At 50.1% G+C, this 21,740-nt stretch overlaps 1 protein-coding gene across 1 annotated transcript in view; it reads left to right on the top strand.

The window, feature by feature from the left end:
- Positions 1-2,144: 2,144 nt before the first annotated feature.
- CEMIP2 (cell migration inducing hyaluronidase 2) overlaps positions 2,145-21,740 on the top strand; it is a 69,734-nt gene continuing 50,138 nt past the window's right edge. The window contains exons 1-3 of the mRNA XM_058657282.1: positions 2,145-2,281; positions 16,696-17,040; positions 20,757-20,897. Of these exons, the coding sequence (XP_058513265.1) occupies positions 16,710-17,040; positions 20,757-20,897 (472 nt within the window). The 5' untranslated portion in view covers positions 2,145-2,281; positions 16,696-16,709. The remainder of the gene's footprint in view (positions 2,282-16,695; positions 17,041-20,756; positions 20,898-21,740) is intronic.

Below are 21,740 nucleotides of genomic sequence, written 5' to 3'. Positions count from 1 at the left end.
GTGATGGCTGCTGCCATGCCTTAATGCATGGCCGTATCACCACAGACTCGGCCTGCTGGGTCCCGCTGGCTCCTCCTCAGGTGTCAGCATTAAGGGTCAAAGTCATCGATGATAACTCAGAGCCATTGCCCAGTACAGGAGCCGATCCTTAAGGCAATCCCAGGGGCCAAGCCCCTGCCTCTACGTCAGGTGACAGTTACGGACTCTGGGGAATTGAACCTGTTCCCTTGGAGGAGGCACACCGCACAGGGTGACATGGCTCCTGTGTGTTCTTCATAAGGTAAACCTTTGCTTCTCAGTCACTTCCGGTTTGTTGTTGAAAACCACATGCCATAAATATATATATATATTTAATTGTATCTATACATATTATATATATATTTAATATATTTGTATAGAATATAATTCTATATAACTTGAAAGGCAGAGAGAAACAGACCCAGCTCTTCTATCTGCTGGTGCTTGGCTTGGGCCCAGACAATCAGGGTGTCCCATGTGGGTGGCAAGTACCCAGGTCATGAGTCCATCTTGCAACCTCCTTCTGGCTGCAGAAGCAGAAAGCTGAATCAGAAGCGGAGGCGCCAGGACTCAGTGTGGCACTGGCCTATGGACATGTGGGCCTGGCTAGCAGCGACATAATCGGACAACAAATGTCCTCCCCTTGGGAACCCTTCTCTCCTTCTCCTGGAAGGGGCCGCGGCGGCCAGAGGCCGTTGATCAAGGCTTCTTTCCAAGGCTTGAATTTATTTGCTGGTGCATTTTAGCACCGATTCCCCAGAAACGTGTCCCAGACACCTGTGATTCAGGAGATGAAGGGGACATTTGGAAGTGTAATCCCTCCTTTTCCCATCCTCCCACCCCCGCAAGTGCCCTTAGAGCCAAGGGCTGGAGACACCTAGCACTTCACAAAACCCGCACAGGGAATTGTCCTTCCCGCCTGAGGGATGCGTTATGGTATAATGACAACTTTCAACAGGGTGGAGAAAATGGAATGCTTCTATCAGTACAGCTTTCGCTGGGCCGCCTTCCTACGGGCGGACTTCCAGTGCCGAATGAGGCAGAGGAATAGGATGGACCGGACGGGGCAGCCTCAGCGGTCACTAGCTCGCCGCCTCGTGGGTCTGAGTGACCGCCCGCGCTGCTGCCTCGGAGGGAGCCAGGGCTTTCCGCTGGGAGAGGGGGCGGTGCGGCTGGAGAGCCTGGGTGTCGGTGGAGAAGAACCTGTGCGTTGGGTGGGCTGGGCTGTGGCTTCGCGCACCGCCTCTGCGTGCGACAGCGGTCCGAGGGCCGCGGGGAAGGGGCGGGGAGAGACGCAGGTCTATTTAATCCTGGCCTGAGACCGGGGTGCTGGGGTCGTTTCCAGCCACCCGAGGAGCTGTCGTGGGTTCGAGAGCAGCTGGCTCTTCCTAGGGGCCTGGGAACTCCGCGCCCGTGGCTGCCCAGGTGGGGTGGACCGTGGCGCGGTGATCCGACGCATGCACAATCGGGGTGGGAATGTGGAAGTTCCTTTGGGGGTGCTGGGGCGCAGAGTCGTGCTGAGCCCTGAGCGCTCCACCGGCAGGATCCAGCTCGGCGGGCGGGCGGGCTCAGCGACGGAGTTGGAATGTAAGGTGATGAGGACGACCTGAAAGCGGCCGGAGCCCGCAGCCGCAGCCCGGGACGCGCCTAGGGGGGCCCCGGCCGGGGGAGTCGCCGGGGCGTCGTTCCTGCGCGCGGCAGCGAGCGGCGCTGAGCGCCCGCCGGCCGTCCACCCCGAGCCGGGAGGAGCCCCGCGCCCGGCGCCGCCCCCCGCGCTCCCCGCGCCGCCCTCGCGCCCGGCACCGCCTCTCTCCCCGCCTCCCCGGCGCCGACCCAATCCGCTGCGCTGGGCCCGCGGAGCCGGGCCGCTCGTCCGCTCGGCCGAGGCGGAGCGCGAGCCCAGCGAGCCGGCGCCCGCCGACCGGGGACCCGCGGCCCTCCTCGCGCCCCTCTGCTCTGCCCCGGCCGCCACCTCCTGTCCCCGAGGCGGGACGCTCGGCCAGCCCGAGGGGCGGCGGGCCGCTGGGCGCAGAGCGAGCGAGCCGAGGCCCCGGCGGGCGGCTCGGGGCGAGGGAAGTGCGCGGCGGCCCGAGCTCAGTTTCCCCTCCGGGCTGCGGCTGCCCCGGCTGAGGCGCGGGGCGGCGGGGCGCTGCGTGGCCATGGAGAGGCGGCCCGGGGCCGGGGACGCCCGCAGCCCTGCTCCGTGCCCCCGCACCGCTGCCTAGACACCTGAGGCCACCGACGCCGAGCGGGGGAGGGGAAGGTAAGCGCGGCTCGCCCGCCGCCCGCCCGGGCGCTCCCGCACCTTCCCGGCTCCCGGGCCTCCCCTTTGGTTTGGGAGCAGCCTGATGTGGCCCGGAGTCAGACCTCCTCCCTCAGGAAGGACGCCCGGGAGCCGAGCTGGGGTGGCTCCGTGGCCCTCCGGCTGCTTCTCGCCGGCTCCAGGGGGAAGGGAACAATGGGGCTTTGAAAGTCCGTGTGGCCGGCGCTCCACTTTGCGCCCAGGGCTCGGCCGGGGGAGTGAGCCCCACAGGAAGCGGCCGTCGGGGCCAGGTTGCTGGAATGTGCGCGGTGGGGTCCCGGCCGCAGTGCACGCGCACGCCCTTCGGGGTGATCTTTGTCTCCTCGCTACTTGGCGGACTTGGTGGCCCCTCCGTCCCCAGCCGAGGTAAGGCAGGGCTTCCGAAGGCTCTGCGCCTTTTCTTCCAAGCCAGAGGCAGAGCGGAAGCACCAGCGCCCCAACTGCCAGCTTTTCCTTGCGGAGTCGGGGGCGGGGATGTCTTGGCAAGGCAAGGGGTGGGGGCCTTCCAGGGTAACCCCAAGTGCCGCAGTTCCTGAAGAGGACGCCCCCTTTCTCAGTAAAAGCCGGGTGCGCGCTGCCTGGGGTTGATGGGTCCCACGGAAGTTCACTTCACCTCTGGGGTAAGGTTAGGAAAACAGCCTTAGATCCGGGTCCCCTTTCAGCTGCGGTTGGGGTTGAGGATGGAGTGTCCCGTGGTGCTGGCTGCCCGCACTTCACTCCAGCCGTGGTGCGCTGGGACGCCGGGTTCACCTGCTCGGGTTCACCCCGTGTGCGTCTAGTGGGCTTTCCGGTGCCAAGTCAGAGACGAGGGGAGGGGGGAGCGCGCCTGAGCTGAAGGACACCTGAGCTCCCAGTGGGAAAGGTCTCTCTCTCTCTCTCTCTCTCTCTCTCTCTCTCTCTCTCTCTCTCAGTTCTTTGCTTGCCTAGGGTGGAGATAGGAACGTGACCAGGGAAGGCGTCCTGTTCCCTGAAGAATTGGTCTGGCTAGCGTCACCCAGGGGGCGTATAGACCTTTGAGTTTGAGTTTGCCTTTCTGCGCATTCAGGAGGCTTCCTAAGCACCGGGGAACACCACTGAGTGACCCCCTCAGCGGCCTTTGTGCCAGCTCACTTCTGTTCACCTGATGCTCTTGTAGGTCGTTGAATGTGTGTCGATTGACTGAGAAAACCAAGGCTCGAATTTTGCATCATCTGTTTTACTTCATCAGCCTGTGACGCGAGTTAAGCCCCAAAAGGCCTCTGTGTGTGTGTGTGTGTGTGTGTGTGTGTGTGTGACACAGGGAAGTAGGATTCTCACTGCCTGCTTGCTTGAATTCCTGTGTCAAGGTTAATTGTTTGAGGAAGGTCTCTTGATCTGGCCTGTAACTTGCAAGTTTTCAAACAGGACAACAGAACGGGCAGTTCCTACTGCGCAACACCAAGCAGACCTGGTCAAGACTCAGGACTGCCCTCCTACACCTCCCTGAAAGGCAGACAGCACAGAGGGGGGAGTGAGCCTTCCCACTTCCTTCCGCTTCCCTTCCCTCCACCCTTCCTGCTCCTCTTCCTTCCTTTTTATTTGAAAGGCAGTTAGAGAAACAGAGGGGGACTGGGAGGAAGACATCTTGCATCTGCTGGTTCACTCTTCAGATGGTCACAGTGGCCGGGGCTGGGCCAGACCAAAGCCAGGACCCCACATTCCATCTGGCTCTCCCATGTGGCTGATGGAGCTAGCATACTGGGTCGTCCTGCTCCGCTTTCCCAGGTGCGCTGGCAAGGAGCCGAACCAGCATCCCTCTGGGATCAGTACCCCAGGCATCAGTTTAGCCAGCTGTGCCACGGAGCTGGCCCTGTGGGCTGTTTCTGTACTTGAGAGTGTATAGGTGTTAGCTGTGTGTCTCCGCACAAGTTTCTGAAGGTTAGAAAAGTGATTCACATTTCAGAAAGAGAAAACTTCATACCCGCTGTCAGATTGGTGGCTGTGGTGCCACCTTTGGAATGCAGTGTGTGAATATGTGCATTGTGAACTGTTCTAAAGTATGTGCGAGTGTCACATCCTCCGTTCACCTCCCACTGTGCATGCATCCAGTGAGCACGTGGTACTCACCTGTTGTGGAGTCATCTTGACACCTGCTAGGGGGAGTGCGCTTGCTGATTGGGAGTTGGATGGCTTGTGTGTGTGGTGGTTTCTGTAAGACACAGCCTCTGCTTCTGGGAAGCGAGTGTGGCCTGGGAGACGAGGAAATGGACAGTTAGGTTCAAGGATCTGTGCACATCAGGTGCTTTAATAAGGCGTAGGAGGAACATCATGCTGGTGGATTTAAAGTAAGGGAATTGTTTTGTGAAGAGTAAGTTTATTAGATCCAACAAAATAGCGGAGATGGGAGACTGGTGAGAGCCTGCAGGCCTGCGGTCAGCCTTGGGCGGGTAACAAAGGCTCTGCAAGTGCTCGCCTTTGTTAGTGAGGCAAAGCCTCGCTGGCTCACATTGTTTCTTTCGCTGTAGGATGAGCTTTAAAATGCTTTATAGATTCTTTGGAGGGTCAAATTTGCTATGTGTATGCTAAATGCAATATAGGCTAGCTGTCTGGTATCAAAAGGAACTTTGAAAGTGTGTGTGTGTGTGTGTGTGTGTGTGTGTGTGTGAGAAAGCTCTAAATGGAGATTAATCCCAGCTTGATCCCACTGGTCTCAGCCACACATTTCCATTTGATTGGCTCTTTTCCAGAATGTTCAGAACAGCAGAGTGAGCTTCCACACTGGGCGGGCTATTGTGGTGTGATGCGCCTTCATGGCGCAGGCCTGTTCCCATCCCGGCCCTGGAGACTTGATTGCATTTGGGCTGCGAGCATTCATTAGAGGGCCGGGCTGTCTGAGGGCAGGAGGCAAGAGGGGCTTGCCAGGGTTTGCACGGTGACATCTGTGGTCTTCCGCCATCCCCCTTGCCCAGCTGGCTCCTCTCCTCTGGCCCAGAAGATGACTGTGGGAAAGAAAAAAAATAGGCTCCATTTCTGCATTTTTGAGACCATGAAAATCTGATCTTACTAGGGTTCTGCATTTGTGAAAGGGTATAATTTTCGACTAGACCGCTAAAGAAAGGCTATTCACAGGAGAGCAACAGCTGCTATCTAGGTGTAATTTGAATCTGTAAGCAGTGCTTGACTTAATTCTCGACTTGAAATGGACTTAAGCTCCTTGGACATTTTAATAAATTGCCTTTGATATAAATCCAAACTGAGATATTTGAAACCATCAAGTTAAAAATGGCTTTTTTTTTTCCAGGGGAAGGATTGTCAGGAATGTGAATCCATTTTCTGGACCATGCTTACAGGCAATAATGTTTCACAAAGTTCGTAGAAAAAAAGAGTTAAAAGATAAATTGACCTTGCAAATTTTTTTAAATCTTGGCATACTTTTGTTTTTTTGTATTATATATTTTCCACGAACTTTTGGAGGATTCCCTGGAATGCTGAATCTTAGCAGGTGGTTCTGAGATTTAAGTATTTTGCTTGCTTGCTTTCCATTTCTCTGAAAGGCAGAGCAACAGGCACACATACACAGCCCTCACATTGGCTGCTTTACTCCTCAAAGGTTTGCAGGAGTCAGGGCTGGGCCCGGAGAAAGCTGGAAACCCACTGCACCATGCTGCTGTCCTGGGTGGGAACCCTGAGCCACCCAGGATGCGTTGGCAGGAAGCCAGATCCGAGGGACTGTGCGCACACAAGCAGGGACTTACCCCAAGGTGCTTAAAAATCCTGAACTAAGGTTATCAGACCCAGAGAGGTTAACTGGGCAAGCTAGGTCACACGGGGAATGAACGACCATGCCTTCTGTTTCCAAGTAGCACTAGTCCCTCCTCCTTGTCATCGTGTATTAGTATCTGGCTCTGTTAGATTTATCACCTTCACGTTTGAGTGGTAACGCAGACACTGTATGGTTCTCCTTCCTTAGTACTTTCATGTGATAGGGGTGATAGGGTGACCGCGCTAGGGCTTGGGGTGAAGTTCTCTTTGAAAAGGAACCAAGTGAAAGACAAGTTGACTTGCATTTTCTACAAACAGGATGAAAATATAAAATATTGTCGACGTGTGTGTTGTTTTTCAGAGAGGCAAGTTTCTCGCAGCGTGGCTCAGATGTGTGTGTGTGCATCACAAGGACAGCCTGGTCACGTTTGCTCTTCCCGAATGTGCTGCGGGAAGACTAATGCTGCTGGTCCAGAGTGACGTTTAACGGGCACTCTGTCTCAGTGAGCTGGTGTTGGCCGTTGTGGAGAGAACCGCAGGGTGTGAGTTCTGCATGAAAATGTCTCTGCAAAAACTGAACTAGACCGGGAAGCCGTGTATATCTTCAAACACAGAATTGCTGCCCCCCCATAAGTGAGTCCTTTAATCGAGAACATAAATCTGCTTCGAAATTGTTATCACTGGACTACCTTTGTAAGCAGATTTATAATGTGACGATCCACTCTGTTATGTAGTGATGTGGTTAGCGTTTCATGTTGCTCACTCAGGGCTCCTCCAAGGCCTGGGAGTGTAGAGGCTGAGGGAGAGCCCTCCTGAGATGGGGGCCTGGCTCGCTCTGCCTGGCGTGTCTGTTCAGTATGGGGTTAGCTGTGCATAGACGTGTCATTAAGACATTGCTAACTAGCACACTTGCAATTTAAGACTGCATTGTGTCCCTAGAAAAGTGCTGTTTGGGTTGACGTAGAGTTTGGTGCTCCAGATATCCTGGGCAGACCTCATTACTCAGTCGCCCTCACAAGCAAAGTTGGGACTGGTTAGGGTGGTTTTTACCAGATTGCTGGGTTATACTTGGATGACTGCCTACCTGCTGTGGTCAGGATGGCCTCTGCTAATGGTGATTCCCTTGTCTGGGTAGTACTCACACACAGTGAAATTGGGAGTTAATGATTAACATTGTAGACAACGGAAAGATGGAGTTTAGCCCCAGGACAGACGTCTGATCCCTGTTGCAGAAGCAATGAGAAAAAATGAGTCATTGGGTGTCTTTTTTTCTTTTTTTAAGTTATGATAAAAAACCACACCATTCAGTATAACATTTTTTAGTACCACTGAATGATCGCCTTTGATGATTTTAAAAGGTCATCGAGCATTAATAAGCAAGCGGGGGCGTTCGTTGCTCAGAAGGCCTAGCTGTTCCCCAGCCGCCTCCTTCATAGACCACATAGACACAGTGCTGCTCAGGTTGAGAAGCCAACAGTTTGGTGGGAAATAGGATGTGTGTGAAAGTGGCGCTCAGACGGCCAAGAGCATGAGTCATCTTCCCATCTGCTTATGGCATATATTGGTTAATGATAATGCCGTTTCCCTGGTGCCTCCGCAGGTTGAAAGGCTGCTTCTCCTCACCATTTTGCCACCCTTGCCAGTGGGAGCCGAGGGATGCCTTTTCTGGTTCCGATGACCATGTGTGTTTAACCGTCCGGTGTCTCTTCTGGCTTCCTGTTTGCGCTGTGGCCTTGACTTTGTCATATGGCACCTGCTTTCATGTCTTTCTGGCCTCATCGTATCCCAGCTGAGCCTTGAGGAACTCAGTCATGGCTCTCATGTGAGGGAAATGCTTGTTCACTGGAGGTCCTGCCTCTTAGAACTGTGCAGCCCTCAGGGTTGTTGAAGGGAAAGGGAGCTGTTGAGAGGTGGTGAGGTCCCTTTGACCCAGAACTCATGCCCTGGGAAGAGAGCTGGTGGGAACTAAGGCTGTTGGGGATTTTGGTGTGCACCTCACCTGCAGGGGTCCCTGCCTGCTAGCTCAGGAAGTCTTTTGGTCATTGCTGGTCAGCGTGTTGGCATTTTAGTGGCAGAGGTCAGTGCTAGGTTTTAGTTCAGACCCCTTCCCCCCCGCCCCCAAATAACCAAGTTAATTGGTAATGATCTGATGAGGATGCATTCCAGCGGGTAAATTCGCCAAGGCTTTTAGACAGTTTCTAGGGATTTAGTAAACTCAAGTGATCCCCTCAGATCCACCACCTTGCTTCCTTGGTGCCAACATACATTATAATTAGGTTGTTTATTCAGGTCATCTCCCTATCTCTCCATCCTGTGCTTGGCAGTCCCAGGAGACACCTGTGTGTGTGTGTGTGTGTGTTGTTGTTGTTGTTGTTGTTTTTAAAACACTGGATCTCCACTGTGCAACTGAGTCCTTATTAGAGATGCTCAAAATTGAACTGTTCCCTGTTTGGCAAGACTAGTTCCAGTGTGCACTGTTGTGTTAAAATCACAGGTTATGGGTTCAAGTTAAGAGGAATACTGTACTAGGGCCTGGATTCTGGAGCTGCGGTTTGTGATGTTACTTTGATGTTGTATTGAGTAGCCCTTTGCCATTTCATTTTAGCCTGATCATCTTATATATGTTAGCCACAGGATTTCTTGGCTTGAAAGGCAATTCAAGAAAGACTAACTCCATGTTTCCTGTTACTGTGCATGGGAGATCTGTATACCAGCAGACCGCCAACTGTGCTGGGTTTTGCTTTTGTTTTGCCCAAGGTATCTGCTGACTTGCCTTTTCCCCTCGTTTCAGCATTCAAGCGGTGTAACTTTCCCAGCCCTTTGGAGTATGTGCCGGCTTTGTCTCAGGGCAGGGTGGCTGTGAGCTTAATGAAATCAGCCCCTCAGGCCACACTTACTGTTGGCTTGCTTGCTCTCAGGTCAGCCGGGAGGCTGCTGACAGGCCTGCGCCCTGCGTGGGGGTATCCCCCGGCACAGCCCACAGCCCTCACTGTCTCAGCAGGATGGAAGCCTCTCTGGGGTCTTCCCAGCTGCTTGGGAGCCAGGGTGAAGGGGCTGGCGGTGGGAGGACGGTGGTGGACTGGGATGCAGGGAGAGCAAGGATGGGGAAGATGGGTGGCGGTCTGGAGGAATCCCACTAGGAAGTGAGGGAACCAGGAGGAAAGCACACAGGGGCCAGATGAAGGTGGGGTGGCCTTCTCCCTCGGCTTTGTTTCTTTTCTTTTCTTCTTTTTGCAGAATGAACTACCTACCTGCAGATTATCTGCTAGTTATGCCAAAGAGAAAATGACAACATGTTTACATGTTTATGGATTGCGCCTCATGGTTTCTGATGGGGGCAGCCTTGAGCTGGCGAGAGCAGGCAATGAGGGGTGAATTCAGGTTGCTCTTTTCGTAAGGGTTAGAAGCAGAGGGGTTCACTTATGTCCCTGATTCAAGTGGACTGGAATACTTTATTTTTAGGGGGAAAAAAACTGGTCTTTGGGAATGTATTTATTTCCTTAAAGTTTTGTGGCAGCCTACTTGTAGAGGCTTAGACCACAACTGTGGCCACCAGTAATTTTGTTGGATTGTTCTTTTATTTTTCTTTCTTCTTTTCTTTCTTTCTTTTTTTTTTTTAAGGCAGATTTGCAGGGAGAAGGAGAGGCAGAGAGAAAGATCGTCCATCCACTGGTTCACTCTCCAAGTGGCCACAGTGGCCAGAGCTGTACCAATCTGAAGCCAGGAGCCAGGAGCTTCTTCTGGGTCTCCCACACAGGTGCAGGGTCCCAAGGCTTTGGGCCGTCCTCGACTGCTTTCCCAGGCCACAAGCAGGGAGCTGCATGGGAAGTGGAGAGCCAGGATTAGAACTGGGGTCCATTTGGGATTCAGCGTATGCAAGGCGAGGACTCAGCCACTTGAGCCATCGTGCCGGGCCCTGCCGGATTGTTCTTTACCTCACCTGAGGCCTGTGTTCTTTGCTCTTATATATATATATATACTTTTTAAATTTTAAAACATTTATTTAAAGGGAACACATTTCACATATTTTGTAGATAGTTTTAAGAACATAATGACATTTCCCATCCTACTCTCCTTCTTTTTCCTTTCTGTTTTTCTTTTAGTTTTTGCAATGGCATCCTTTTTTATTTCTGTTTTTTGGTAGGGCAGGGAGAGTAATATTCTTCACTGCCTCCCCTCTCTACCCTTGCTTTGTGAGTATGCCTTTCTTCTGTTACTTTTGGTGATGTTCTTTAGCCTTTTGATTATCGGCTTGCTTTTTAAAAAGAAGTTTTATCTATTTATTTAAAAGGCAGAGCAACAGAATGAGAAACTGAGACATGGGGAAATCTTGTGTTCACTTTCTGCCACACTGGCAGCAATCGTTACGCTGAACTGGGCTGACGTCGGGGCCGGGTCTCACTGGAGTGAGCAGGGCCTGAGCCCTCGCCCCTCAGCCGCTGCCTTCCCAGGAGCGGTAGCAGGAAGCTGGACAGGAAGTGGAGCAGATGAGAGTAGAACCAGCCTTCTGGTGTGATTGGGCCTCACAAGCAGTGTGAACTCACTGTGCCACAGTTCCACTGGTTTAGGTCCGTGTAAGGAAATTACATGAAATGGCTTCCTTCTAAGGAGCCTACGAGGTAGTCACAGGTGGCTGAGACTTCTGTTGTGAGAGTTAAAGGAAGAGAGCCCAGGCCCAGGAGAAGGGCAGGGCAAGGTGCCCGGGGCAGCCGAGGGAGGGCACTGCCCTGTTGAGGTCTGCAGGTGCTCCGTCTCCTGAGGGTGTGGTTACAGGAAATCTGCTGGGCTCTGCTTCCAGGTGGACTGAATGTTCTCTCCCTCAGGACTGTACGCAGAAACAGTGTTTATTCAGGAAGAAAAATGTTTATATCCCATGTGCTCTGGGAATAGAATATGTATTTCTCTGAATTACATAGAAAAGGATCACCTTCCGTGGTACTCTTTTTGCTGCTGAGCTGTGGAAATGTATTGAAATACGGAGTCTTTGTGAGAGGATTGATCACACATTTATTTGACTATCTGGGAAACAAAAGGTGAAGAAGCCAGCTTTGTTAACTCAAAGTATTTCCGATTGAATGGTGTTGTGTGACCAAGGCTTTTGAGCTCAGTGTTTGATCAGAAGCCGTCCTCTGAGTCTTCAGGCAGAACCGAATCAGAGGACCTACCTTCTCTCCCCACCAGTGGCGTGCCTTTCCCTTGCTCTACAGTACTCAGTCCCAAATGTCTCCGTGCTCCTGCAGTGGGGAGCTGGGAACATGGGAACCCTTAACCGAAGAGACTAGGGATGAGCACTTGGCCTTGAGGGTCTGATGGTCCTTGGGATGCGTGCTTCCCGTATCACACTGCCGGGGTTCAAGTCCTGGCTCAGTTGCCAATCTCAGTTTGTTGCTGGTGTACACACGAGGGGCAGCAGGTGCCAGTTCACATGACTGGATCCCTGCCACCTGTGTGGGAGACCAGGCATGCGATTCCAGCTTCTGGGTGAGGCCTGGCCCCGCCCTTCCAGAAGTGAGCTGACAGGTGGGAGCTCTGTCTTTATGTCATAGTGACCTTGGATGTGATCATGATAATTCCTGTGTAGCGTCTGCTTGTGCGTGTTTGTCTTACGTCGCGCTGCGTGTATTCACTTGTTGATTATGCAGCCAGTATGTGAGATGGTTCTTCAAGAGCCTAACAAGAGAAAAAGTTTTCTTCAGCCAAATTTCAGCCAGTTGTGCCAAAACTCTTGGAAAGCAGAAGCTCTAATCTGTACCGCTGACTGTTAGATTGGACACAGTCCCCCAAGTTCCCTTCTTGATCCAAATGGAGAAATAAATGACTCAGTTAGCGGATGCCAGCTTCTTGGCTGTTCCTGCAAGACTGAATTTTTCCATTCAAAAAATTAAGTTCTCGTAAAAAAGTATCGTCAGGATTTGAGAGAGCTTCAGTGAGTGCGGAGAACCGCGTGTTTGGAAGGTGTTTGGAACACCCTGGCTCCTGTCATGGAGCAGTCCACGGAAGATGCCATGCACTGTGGGCCAGCCAGAGGCCCACACCCACACCTGAGCTCGCAGTCCGTGGCTCACCAGAAACTTCGAACTGTTAGGTTCATTGCTTTTCATCAACCCCCCCAGAATCCAGAAATCCAGCATCGTCCTCCTGGTTGCGTGCTCTGGGCTTGGCAATAGACGCTCTGGCTTTTTTTCCTACCACTGTGGTACTTGGTGATTGGTTTGCAGTATGTGGGGTGAAGGACCTGTTTGCATGCCATTATGGATACTCAGTAACAGTTCAAGAGGCTCACAGGCTGTCGCAGGAGATGGACAAGGCATGAATTAATTGAAACATGAGACAAAAAGATGGTGCAGTACAAGTTTTAAACAGCTCAGGGAAGAAGCGGCAGAGTGGGGTCTTCATGGAATTCTGGGAAGGTATTGCAGTGGATGAGATAGTGCAGTGATTGAAAACTTTAAATGAGAATTTTTCAAGTTTTAAAAAATCCTGCCTTTTTTTTTACAGGTTATAAAAGCAAGATTGCCTCTAACATAAATGAAATTTCAAAAATAATTGCTTTCTGTGATTACTATGATTTGTTCTCAGATAAATTAACTGCCTGCTGCGACCAGCTGTGCAGCCTCTCTCCCCTTGAGCTACCATTGTAGATAACATTGTTATTTTCCTTCCAAGAGACTTCAACTTAAAATGCAGTGATTTTTAAAGGCGTGTTTTAGTCCAAAGCATTAGGTGCTTTTTTGGAAGTTCACTTTTTTTTCCTCAGCATTTTAAATTTGTCTTTAAAAGTGTACCCCTAGTCTTAGTCATTTAATTATGCATTTTAAACATTTGCCTAAAGTACTTATGCAAATTTATAATTGCTTGCTTGATGTAGAAATGTCACTTGCTGTCACCCACAAAATACATACTGATAAAATAACTCCCGGGAGTATCTACATATAAAACGTTATGCTGTAGAAACTCTGGAGGGTGCCTCCAGTCTCACACTCTCCCGAGTGTGTTATCTGGTCTTAGAGGTACGATCAGAGTGTACCAGCCCTGAAAAAAGAATCATGAAATTCTGACAGGCTTCTGGGTGGGAATACGATGCTTTAGAAATTCCAGGTAGTGCAGTGTTTTGAAGTGCAGTATTGGTCTGTAGAGAAATTGTTGGCCTCCTGGCCAGTGACCGCCCGCAGGCATGGAGAGCCCGAGGGAATTCTGCTGCCTGTCCCCCTGTGAGAGCCCGCCTGTGTTCTAGCACTCCCCAGTCAAGCAGCCGGTAGCCGCCTTGTGGGCTGCACAACTGTTGTTGAGGTCACCTGGGAACCCGACAACATTTCCTTGACTTGTTTCACTCTGCCTGCTGTTTCAAACCAGTGAAATAAAAGTGAATTCAGGAGGACATGGGAAATCTTGTCCCTCCTTCGTAGTTCTTAGCACAATCTTTTAAAGAGAGCCAGAGCTCTAAGTGGCTTATTGAATCGATAAAACATCATTTTTCTTCATGAATAGTTTAGATTTGCAAATAACGATCAATACCTTTTCAGGGAATTCATTGAAGTACTATTCCTAAAGTAAACCTGTACACATAAAATGAAATTCTAAAGCAATGTACTTGTATCTTACACTGTTAAAAACCTTAATAGAAATCTAGCTAAAATACAATGTTAAAAAAATCATTTTATTCTTTTATTGTAATGTGTTTCAACAAGTTATTTCTAAGCAAAGGAATGATGATAGTTGTCCCTTATGTATTTGCATGTTTTTTTTTCCCTTAAGGATAAACCAAAAGACTCACACTCGCCCTGAATTGTTTAGCAGAAGGGTTATATAGATACAAATGACCCGGGATGACTTTTCATGTATTGGTCATTTTAGTGTGTGGCAGGTACAATATGTATTTTCGTGTAAAGCTATCATTTTTTGTGTCTGGGGAGAGAAATTACTTCCTGTGGGCTAGTGACTTGATATGGCCCATGGTCACTGCTTTTCCTTTCTTTGTGGGTACAACTGGTAACCCATTATCTCCGGCTCAGAAATAACGGTCTTTATTCCACCTGCCTGCCCCAGGAGGAGTCTCAGGATTGTCGCCTGAGAAAATGAAGGTTCCCACTGCTTTGCCAGTCTCCCCTCTTGGCTCCGTGGTCCTCAGGAGCCCGACCAGGGCTGTGCCCTGGCGTCTGTTGCAGCAGGTGCTTGGCACTGATGCAGGTTCCCTCAGTAGCACCTGCAGCCGGTGCTTTTTGCTTATTATTGTCAAGTTTATTCTCCCTCTACATTATTTTTGTTCAAAAATCCAACCAAGTATTTTTTAGTGTATGATTTTTTTCTTATTGATATGCCCATGAACTGTTTTACAGAGAGAAGGGGAGAGGTGGAATCCTCTGTTAGGTGGTTCGCTGCCCAGCTGGTTGCCATGGTGGGCATTTAAGGCACCGTGGCACAACGCTGGCTCCTTGGGGAACATCCTTCACCCCATGGAAGATCAGCCTGTAAGGGCTGTCACCGAGGCACAGAGGGTCCAAGCCTCTGCTTGCAGCACCGGCTTCCCGTATGGGTGCTGGTTCCACTCTGAGCTGCTCTACTTCCTGTGCAGTTCCGAGCTAATGGCCTTGTGAGGGTAGCACAGGCTAGCCCAAGTGCCTGGGCCCCTGCCTGCCTGCGGGGACCTGGATGACGGCTCTGGCTTCTGCCTGGCCCATGCTGTATTGCACGGGCTCCGGTCCCAGCTCTGCCTCTGACCCAGACCCTGCTAACATGCACCGTGGGAGAAGGCAGGTCAGCTGCTGTGCTTGGCTGCTGGCCTCCCACTTGGGAGAGCTGGATTCAGTTACAGAATCTTGTTCTTGGCTTTGGTGCTTGGGACCATTCGGGGTATAAACCAGCAGTTCTCTCTCTCCCCCTCTCTCCTTCTCCTTTTCTCTCCCTGTAAGTCTGCTTTCTAAAGACAAAACCAAAACAGCCAAGTAGTCAAAACAACAGCCACAGAAAGCAGCAATTCCTGATGAAATCCTTGTTGTGTTTCTATTAGTTTCCAGTCTGTGGTGGTTCTGGGAATGCTTACTTGTGGCTTCTGCCATGTCCGTTTTGGGTTAACTCAGTGGATAGTTGAGAGCGATTTGGAGCTTTTCTGAGGCCTGGGTTCTGTGAAGTTTTGGTGGAAGGGGTAGGGGACTGGTTGGGGGCGCAGTGACTGGTGTCAGGAGAGGCTGGCCTCCTTTCCAAAGCCATCGAGGACGGCAGTGTCGTGCAGCCCCTGCCCTGAGAAGATGGTTTAGTGGCGCCTGGTGTCTCACTCCTCTGCTTCCCTTTCTTTGCAAGTGAAGGCAAGAAGGTTTCATTCAGAACTTCCACTTCCATTGAAAAACTTCCAAGTGTGCACTGTGAAGGACATAGAAAATACAGGAAGACCTTCCCTTAGTGTGTGTGCGCGTATGTGTGCGTGTGTGTGTGTGTGTGTGTGGCTCTCTCGGATGAGAAAGACTCCGGTGTAGTCTGGTGGACTTGGTGTAGGACTCCGGGAAGGTTGATTTGCCTTCCAGGCCCAGCACGGTGGTCACTGTTGCTCCCCGGACTCGGCTTGGCTGTTCCTCGCCTCCCAAATGCTTGGAGAGACTCCAGATGTGTCATTGTTACAACCTTGACTTCAGAATCACAGTGTTTGGGTTTTGAGTTCTGGTGCTTTATATCTTTTTCATACTGCATACTTTTTTGTGAACTTTTAAATATTTGTGTGAAAGGCAGATTTCACAGAGGGAGAGGTAGAAGCTCTTGACTGGTCATTCCCCCACATGGCCATAAAGGCCAGAACTGAACTGAGCTAAAGTTGGGAGCCAGGAGCTTCTTCTGGATCTTGCGCCGTGGTGCAAGGTCCCAAGGTCTTGGGCCACCCTTCTCTGCTCTCTCAGGCCACAAGCAGAGAATTGGATTGCATGTGAGGCAGCCAGGATAGGAGCTGATGCCCGTATGGGATGCTGGCACCACAGGGTGGAGGATTAGCTTGCCCTGCCACTGCCCTGACCTCTGTCATGAACACTTTAAAGATCCTTGGTACTCAGAAGTGTGGCCACCTGATTTAGTGTTACTAGGGCACATTTTTATTTTTAAAATAAATGTAAGATTCAGGAATCTGTTGGCATTAACTGAGCCTGGATCCCCAGGGAACCAAGCTCAGGAATGTGCATTTGTAATGGGCTTCCCTGGTGATTTCAGCAGTGTTAGAATGGAGAACAGTTGATTTAGGAGAGTGGCTCTCCACCCAGACGTAAGTCATGGTGGGGGGAGGATTCCGGGCTTTGCTCTTGGTTTGTTGTTTGGGGTTGGCAGTGGGTACCAGCAATAGGGAGCCACTAGGGTGTGCAGGCGGCGGTGTCCAAAGATGAGTAGTGAGTAGGGAGATGGTTGACACCGTTTGTGTCTGAGACATAAGACTAAGTGTGTATTCATTCTGTGGAAAACTTACAGTAGTTGCCGAGGGCTGGAGGGGGCAGGATGAGAAACAAGTTCTGGCAGTGGGTAGTGGTGATGATGGCACAACCTGTGCAGATGTGTTCGTTGCTGTTAAGCTGAAAGCACACAGTGAGCTTTGCGCTACAGGTGTTTTACTACGGTTACAAAAATATTAAAACGCGGCCATTACGGTGTACACCTTCTGAATCTCGGTATCTTCCTCTTTTCAGAGTCACAGGGGATCATGAATGCCGCTGGTTCCAGGGGCCACTCCCCGGCGTTCCTGCAGCCTCAGAACGGGAGCAGCCATCGCTCCTCCGGTTATGTGCCAGGGAAGGTGGTCCCCCTGCGGCCCCCGCCTCCTCCAAAGAGCCAGGCTGCGGCCAAGTTCACCTCCGTCAGACGAGAAGCCCAGGCCACCTTCGCCTTCTCCCCGGAAGAACAGCCCAGCCAGAGAGAAAGCCGGAAGCAGAAGAGACACAAAAATACTTTCATTTGCTTTGCTGTAACAAGCTTCTCATTTTTTGTTGCACTTGCCATCATTTTAGGAATATCCTCAAAATACGCTCCAGATGGTGAGTGTGTATTTGTGTGCGCGTATGTATGTGTATATACGTGTGTGAGTGTTCGCACATGCGTGTACATTCAGTGCAGTCTTGGAGAACAAAGCCAAGGAGGAAGTCAGGTAAAACTTTGTAGAAAATTTGCTGTATTGAGTTGGCCACAGCTACCAGTTGTGTTATTAGGCAGAGGTGTAGCTTATCGTGAATGAAAGCTGTTGTTCATGGAGTGCACTGAATGTTTTCAAATTGAAGGATTATTTTTTCCTTTCCATTTCCCACTCTGTCCCTGTCTCTTGGAGTCTCTCTCTTGCAAGAGAGAACTTTTTTTAATTTACTTATTTTACTTGACAGAGTTTGGGGGTGAGGGGAGAGACACAGAGATTGTTCGTTCATTGCTGCTTTTACTTCCTTAAATGGCCCCCTCAGCTGGAGCTGGGAGCCAGGAGCCTCCCTGAGCCTTCTGTGTGGGTACAGGGCACAAGTGCCCAGGCCATCCTTGGCAGCTTCCCTGGGGCACCAGTGAGAAGCTCAGTCGGAAGTGGAGCAATTGGGACTCAAACTGATGCCCCTATGGGAGTGTTAATATGCTATGCCACCACATCCAACCCTGCCGATGCCTTTTTGAAGCAAGCAGTTTTTACTTTCATGTATTTTTAAAGCCAGCCAGGCAGAGTCAGGCAGCCTGAGATGGGGAGAATTCTTGCATCTGTTCACTCACTCCCTGACATGCCCGCGAACACTAGGCCAAAGCCAAGAGCTGCAGCTGAACCCCAGGTCTCCCTTGTAGGTGAGCAGGACCTAAGAGGTCGAGCTGAGCTGCTTTCTCCCAGGGTGTGTGTTAGCAGGACTGGCACGGGACCCAGGCCCACCAGGAAGGAGTGCAGAGCTTTGAAAACATTGACTGAAGCTTTAACACAGTGCAGTCTCATCCTTTGTAAAAGTAGGTATGATTTGTGATAGATTTATTTTTCAGGTAAGTGATTAAAAATAATAAGATTTGAAATGGAGGACAGTTTCAGCTGAGAAACTTAAAATGCTTTTATGTAACAGTGTTAACTCAAATATCTTATAATGTCTTTGCTTCTTAAATTGATATCAATACTTTGAGTAATTTAAAAGAAGTTTGCCCATCAGCCTCAAACCCAAGGAGTCCCTTCTTCCTAAAAACCAGAGGGCTTCAGGGTGTAGAGTCAGGCCCTGGCAGTTCATATCGGAATTTATTGGAATTTTTTGGTAAGCTTTACATATTTGAAAGTTACAAATGGATAGAGATAGAGAAAGAGAGAGAGAGAGGAAGATAGAGATTGGGAGAGAGAGGGTTGGATTGCATTCACTGGCTCACTCCACAGCTGGCTGGAATAGCCGGAACAGTGCCCGGCTGAAGCCAGGAACCAGGAGCTTCTTCCAAGTCTACCACGTTGGTGTCAGGGACACAAGCACTTGGGCTTTGTGCTGCTGGTTTTCCCAGGCTGCGAGCAAGGAGCAATATCGGGATGGAGCCTCCTGACGTGAACTGGCTGTGGCCATATGGGATGCCGCGTTTCAGGCGGTGCCTTTGGGTGCCTCTGCACCACACTTAGCTGCACCTGAGTGTGTTTCTTGGTTACAAAGTCTACAACAGATGTAAGAACAGGTGCCTTATTCAATGAATATGGTAGCTGAGAAGCATCAGTTGTAAGTAAGATAAACACTGATTAGTTTTGTTGGATGCTTTAGGGATTTCATAAATTTTTTTTTAAAGGTCCAAGCCATTTTCTTTTCTTTTTTTTTTTATAAAGATTTATTATTATCGGAAAGCTGGATATACAGAGAGGAGGAGAGACAGAGAGGAAGATCTTCCGGCCGATGATTCACTCCCCAAGTGAGCCGCAACGGGCCGGTGCACGCCGATCCGAAGCCGGGAACCAGGAACCTCTTCCGGGTCTCCCACGTGGGTGCAGGGTCCCAAAGCTTTGGGCCGTCCTCGACTGCTCTCCCAGGCCAAAGCAGGGAGCTGGATGGGAAGTGGAGCTGCCGGGATTAGAACTGGCGCCCATATGGGATTCCGGGGCTTTCAAGGCAAGGACACTAGCCGCTAGGCCATGCCGCCGGGCCCATATACCCATTTTCTTAACCTGATCATCCGGTGATGGACTTCTAGGTTGACTGTCTGTGCTGTTGTGTGTTAATCTGCAATAAACAAGGGTATACAGATAACTCTTGGCTGTGCTGGGTTTAAGCGTTGCTTTTCTAACTGAGCCGCCCAGTAGTCTTAGATTGCAAGGGAGGTTTGTGTGGCTGTTCTTCTGGTATGTGTGTTCCACTGTCATTTACGTAAGAGGCTAGTCCAGAAAGCTGGTCAAGAAATGGACGGAATCAGTTTTTTTTTGGTGGAAAGAATGTTAAAATCCATGTGTAATTTTTTGGTAATCTGCGTCTTTTCCATGAGTGTCCGGAGGACCCCTGTAGAATCCATCCTTTGGGGTCTGCGTGCAGCGCCCGAGCCAGGAAGCTGCTGTGCTTACTCAGCCCGTCCTTCTTACTGAGTCTGTTCACACCTAAACTACAAGGTGGCTTTTTTTCCCCTTCCGTGCTAGACTGTAACCTCTGAGGGAGTTGTGTATTTATCTTATTCTTCATAAGCATTATAATGTTAAATACAGGCTCCCCTGTCCCCACCCTCTCTGCCCCCATATTCTAAGTTATGTGGCAATGCAGGCTACTTTCATGTTTTATTATCAACTGTTGGAGTAGCAAATTCTTACTCTAGTACAAGGACTGCATAAGTAAAAAGCCTCATTTCATAAATGGGGAACTTCCACTCGCTCAGTTTGCTGAGTAATCGTGGGGGTTGCTTCTCAAATGTGTCATTTCCTTCTCTTTGAAAAGTCATAGCTTTGGCTGCTTGCTTCCTTACAGTTTAAGTATGCATGGGGCCCAGTGTAATAGCCTGGTGGTCAAAGTCCCCACCTGACATGTGCTGGGATCCCATATGGGTGCTGGTTCGAATCCCAGCAGCCCCACTTCCCATCCAGCTCCCTGCTTGTGGCCTAGGAAAGCAGTCGAGGACGGCCCAAAGCCTTGGGACCCTGTACCTAAGTGAGAAACCCAGAAGAAGCTCCGGGCTCCTGGCTTCAAATCAGCTCAGCTCAGGCAGTTGTGGCCACTTGGGGAGTGAATCAGTTAATGGAAGATCTTTCTGTCTTTCCTTCTCTCTGTAAACCTGAACACTCAAACATATAAAAATAAATGTTAAAGAAAAAGGCGTTAGTGGAGATGATGATGTGTGTTGGTCTGTGGCCTTGGGGAGAGATTCTGCTCTCGCCTGCTCAAGACGTGAGTACACAGGAAGGGGCTTGTGAAAGCTAGCACACTTACTTAGCGACTTCCGTCTCTTCTGGTCAGTGTGTTACAAACATGCTCAGTTTTCTACAGTCTCTCCAGTCACTGAGGACTGGTCATAATTTTGCCTCTTACTCTAATATCCATTTACTTCCGGAGTTGACAACTCAGGAGAACCTCAGTTTTATCTTGTGAAGTTTGACCTGAGCTAGATGCTAACCAGTTGGTTTTGAAGGGAACATGTGTTGAGGCAGTAAAGGAGTTGATGTTGCTCTGAGGGGTGAGAAGGGTTGGGATTTTCATGCTAATAGTGGTGGGTCAAAACGCGTAAGAACAATCTTTGGATTTGGCCAGCAGTATTCTTTTTGTTGGGTCAGATCAGTTATAAATTGCATTTGTTTTCACAGAGAACTGTCCAGATCAGAACCCTCGTCTCAGGAACTGGGATCCAGGACAAGAGTCTGCAAAACACATTGTTATTAAGGAGGGAGACATGTTGCGTCTGACCTCGGATGTCACGGTGAATTCCATAGTCATTCAGGATGGAGGTCGGTGATGGTTTCTGCCTGTTGGAGCTGCCAGGTTGCTCCTGAATCTAGTGGACATTTGATATTCCTGACACAGAAAACTATTCTTAGATTGAATAATCTTTAGGATGTAGTGTCAGTTTCAACATGGATATGAAAAATTTCCCCAACTCCAGGAGCTGAAAGAACCTTAGAGATCACTCAAGTTAAGACCCTTGACTTATTCAGTAAGAAAACAGCTTCAAAGAGACACTTACTTACATTTCTGTGACAAATTATGGACAATGATGTGAGAGTTAGTACAAATTAACACGCAAGGGAATTTCAGAAATGTCCGGAAAATTGGAATTAAGTTTGTTTTGGTGCAAAATCTTTGCAGTTGGGGTAGCAGAGAGGGGAATTCCTTCTAAAAGTTGATGAAAAGCGTGTACTACGGAAAGAACTATTCATGGATTTCAGCATTTTTTTTTGGTACCAAAATAAACGTTGCATCCACACATGCATAGATATATGTATGCGCACAGGTGTTATTCTGTTTTAAGAAACGGATACACAAACACAGAGTCAGAAGGAGAGCGAGTAGAGCAAGTTCCTCTCTGCCATTAACTCCCCAAATGTCTGTAAGAGCTGGGGGAATGAAGGTCCCAGTTCCTAAGTCATTGTCTGCTTTTCCCAAGCGTGTGCATCCCAGGAAAGCAGAGTTAGGGAGCTGCAGCTGGGACTTGGACCCAGGCACTCTGGTACGGAGCTTGTGTCTCAACCACCATCTTGACCTTTAGGGCCAGTGCCCACCTCTTAGAGTTATCTTTTCATTTGTTTTCCCAGAGGCTGTTTGAAGTGCCCCCATGTGTAAACTCTCAGATA

The sequence above is a fragment of the Ochotona princeps genome, chromosome 31 (genome assembly GCF_030435755.1).
Source record: "Ochotona princeps isolate mOchPri1 chromosome 31, mOchPri1.hap1, whole genome shotgun sequence".
NCBI lineage: Eukaryota > Metazoa > Chordata > Mammalia > Lagomorpha > Ochotonidae > Ochotona > Ochotona princeps.
This window is presented reverse-complemented; position numbering and strand designations above follow the sequence as displayed.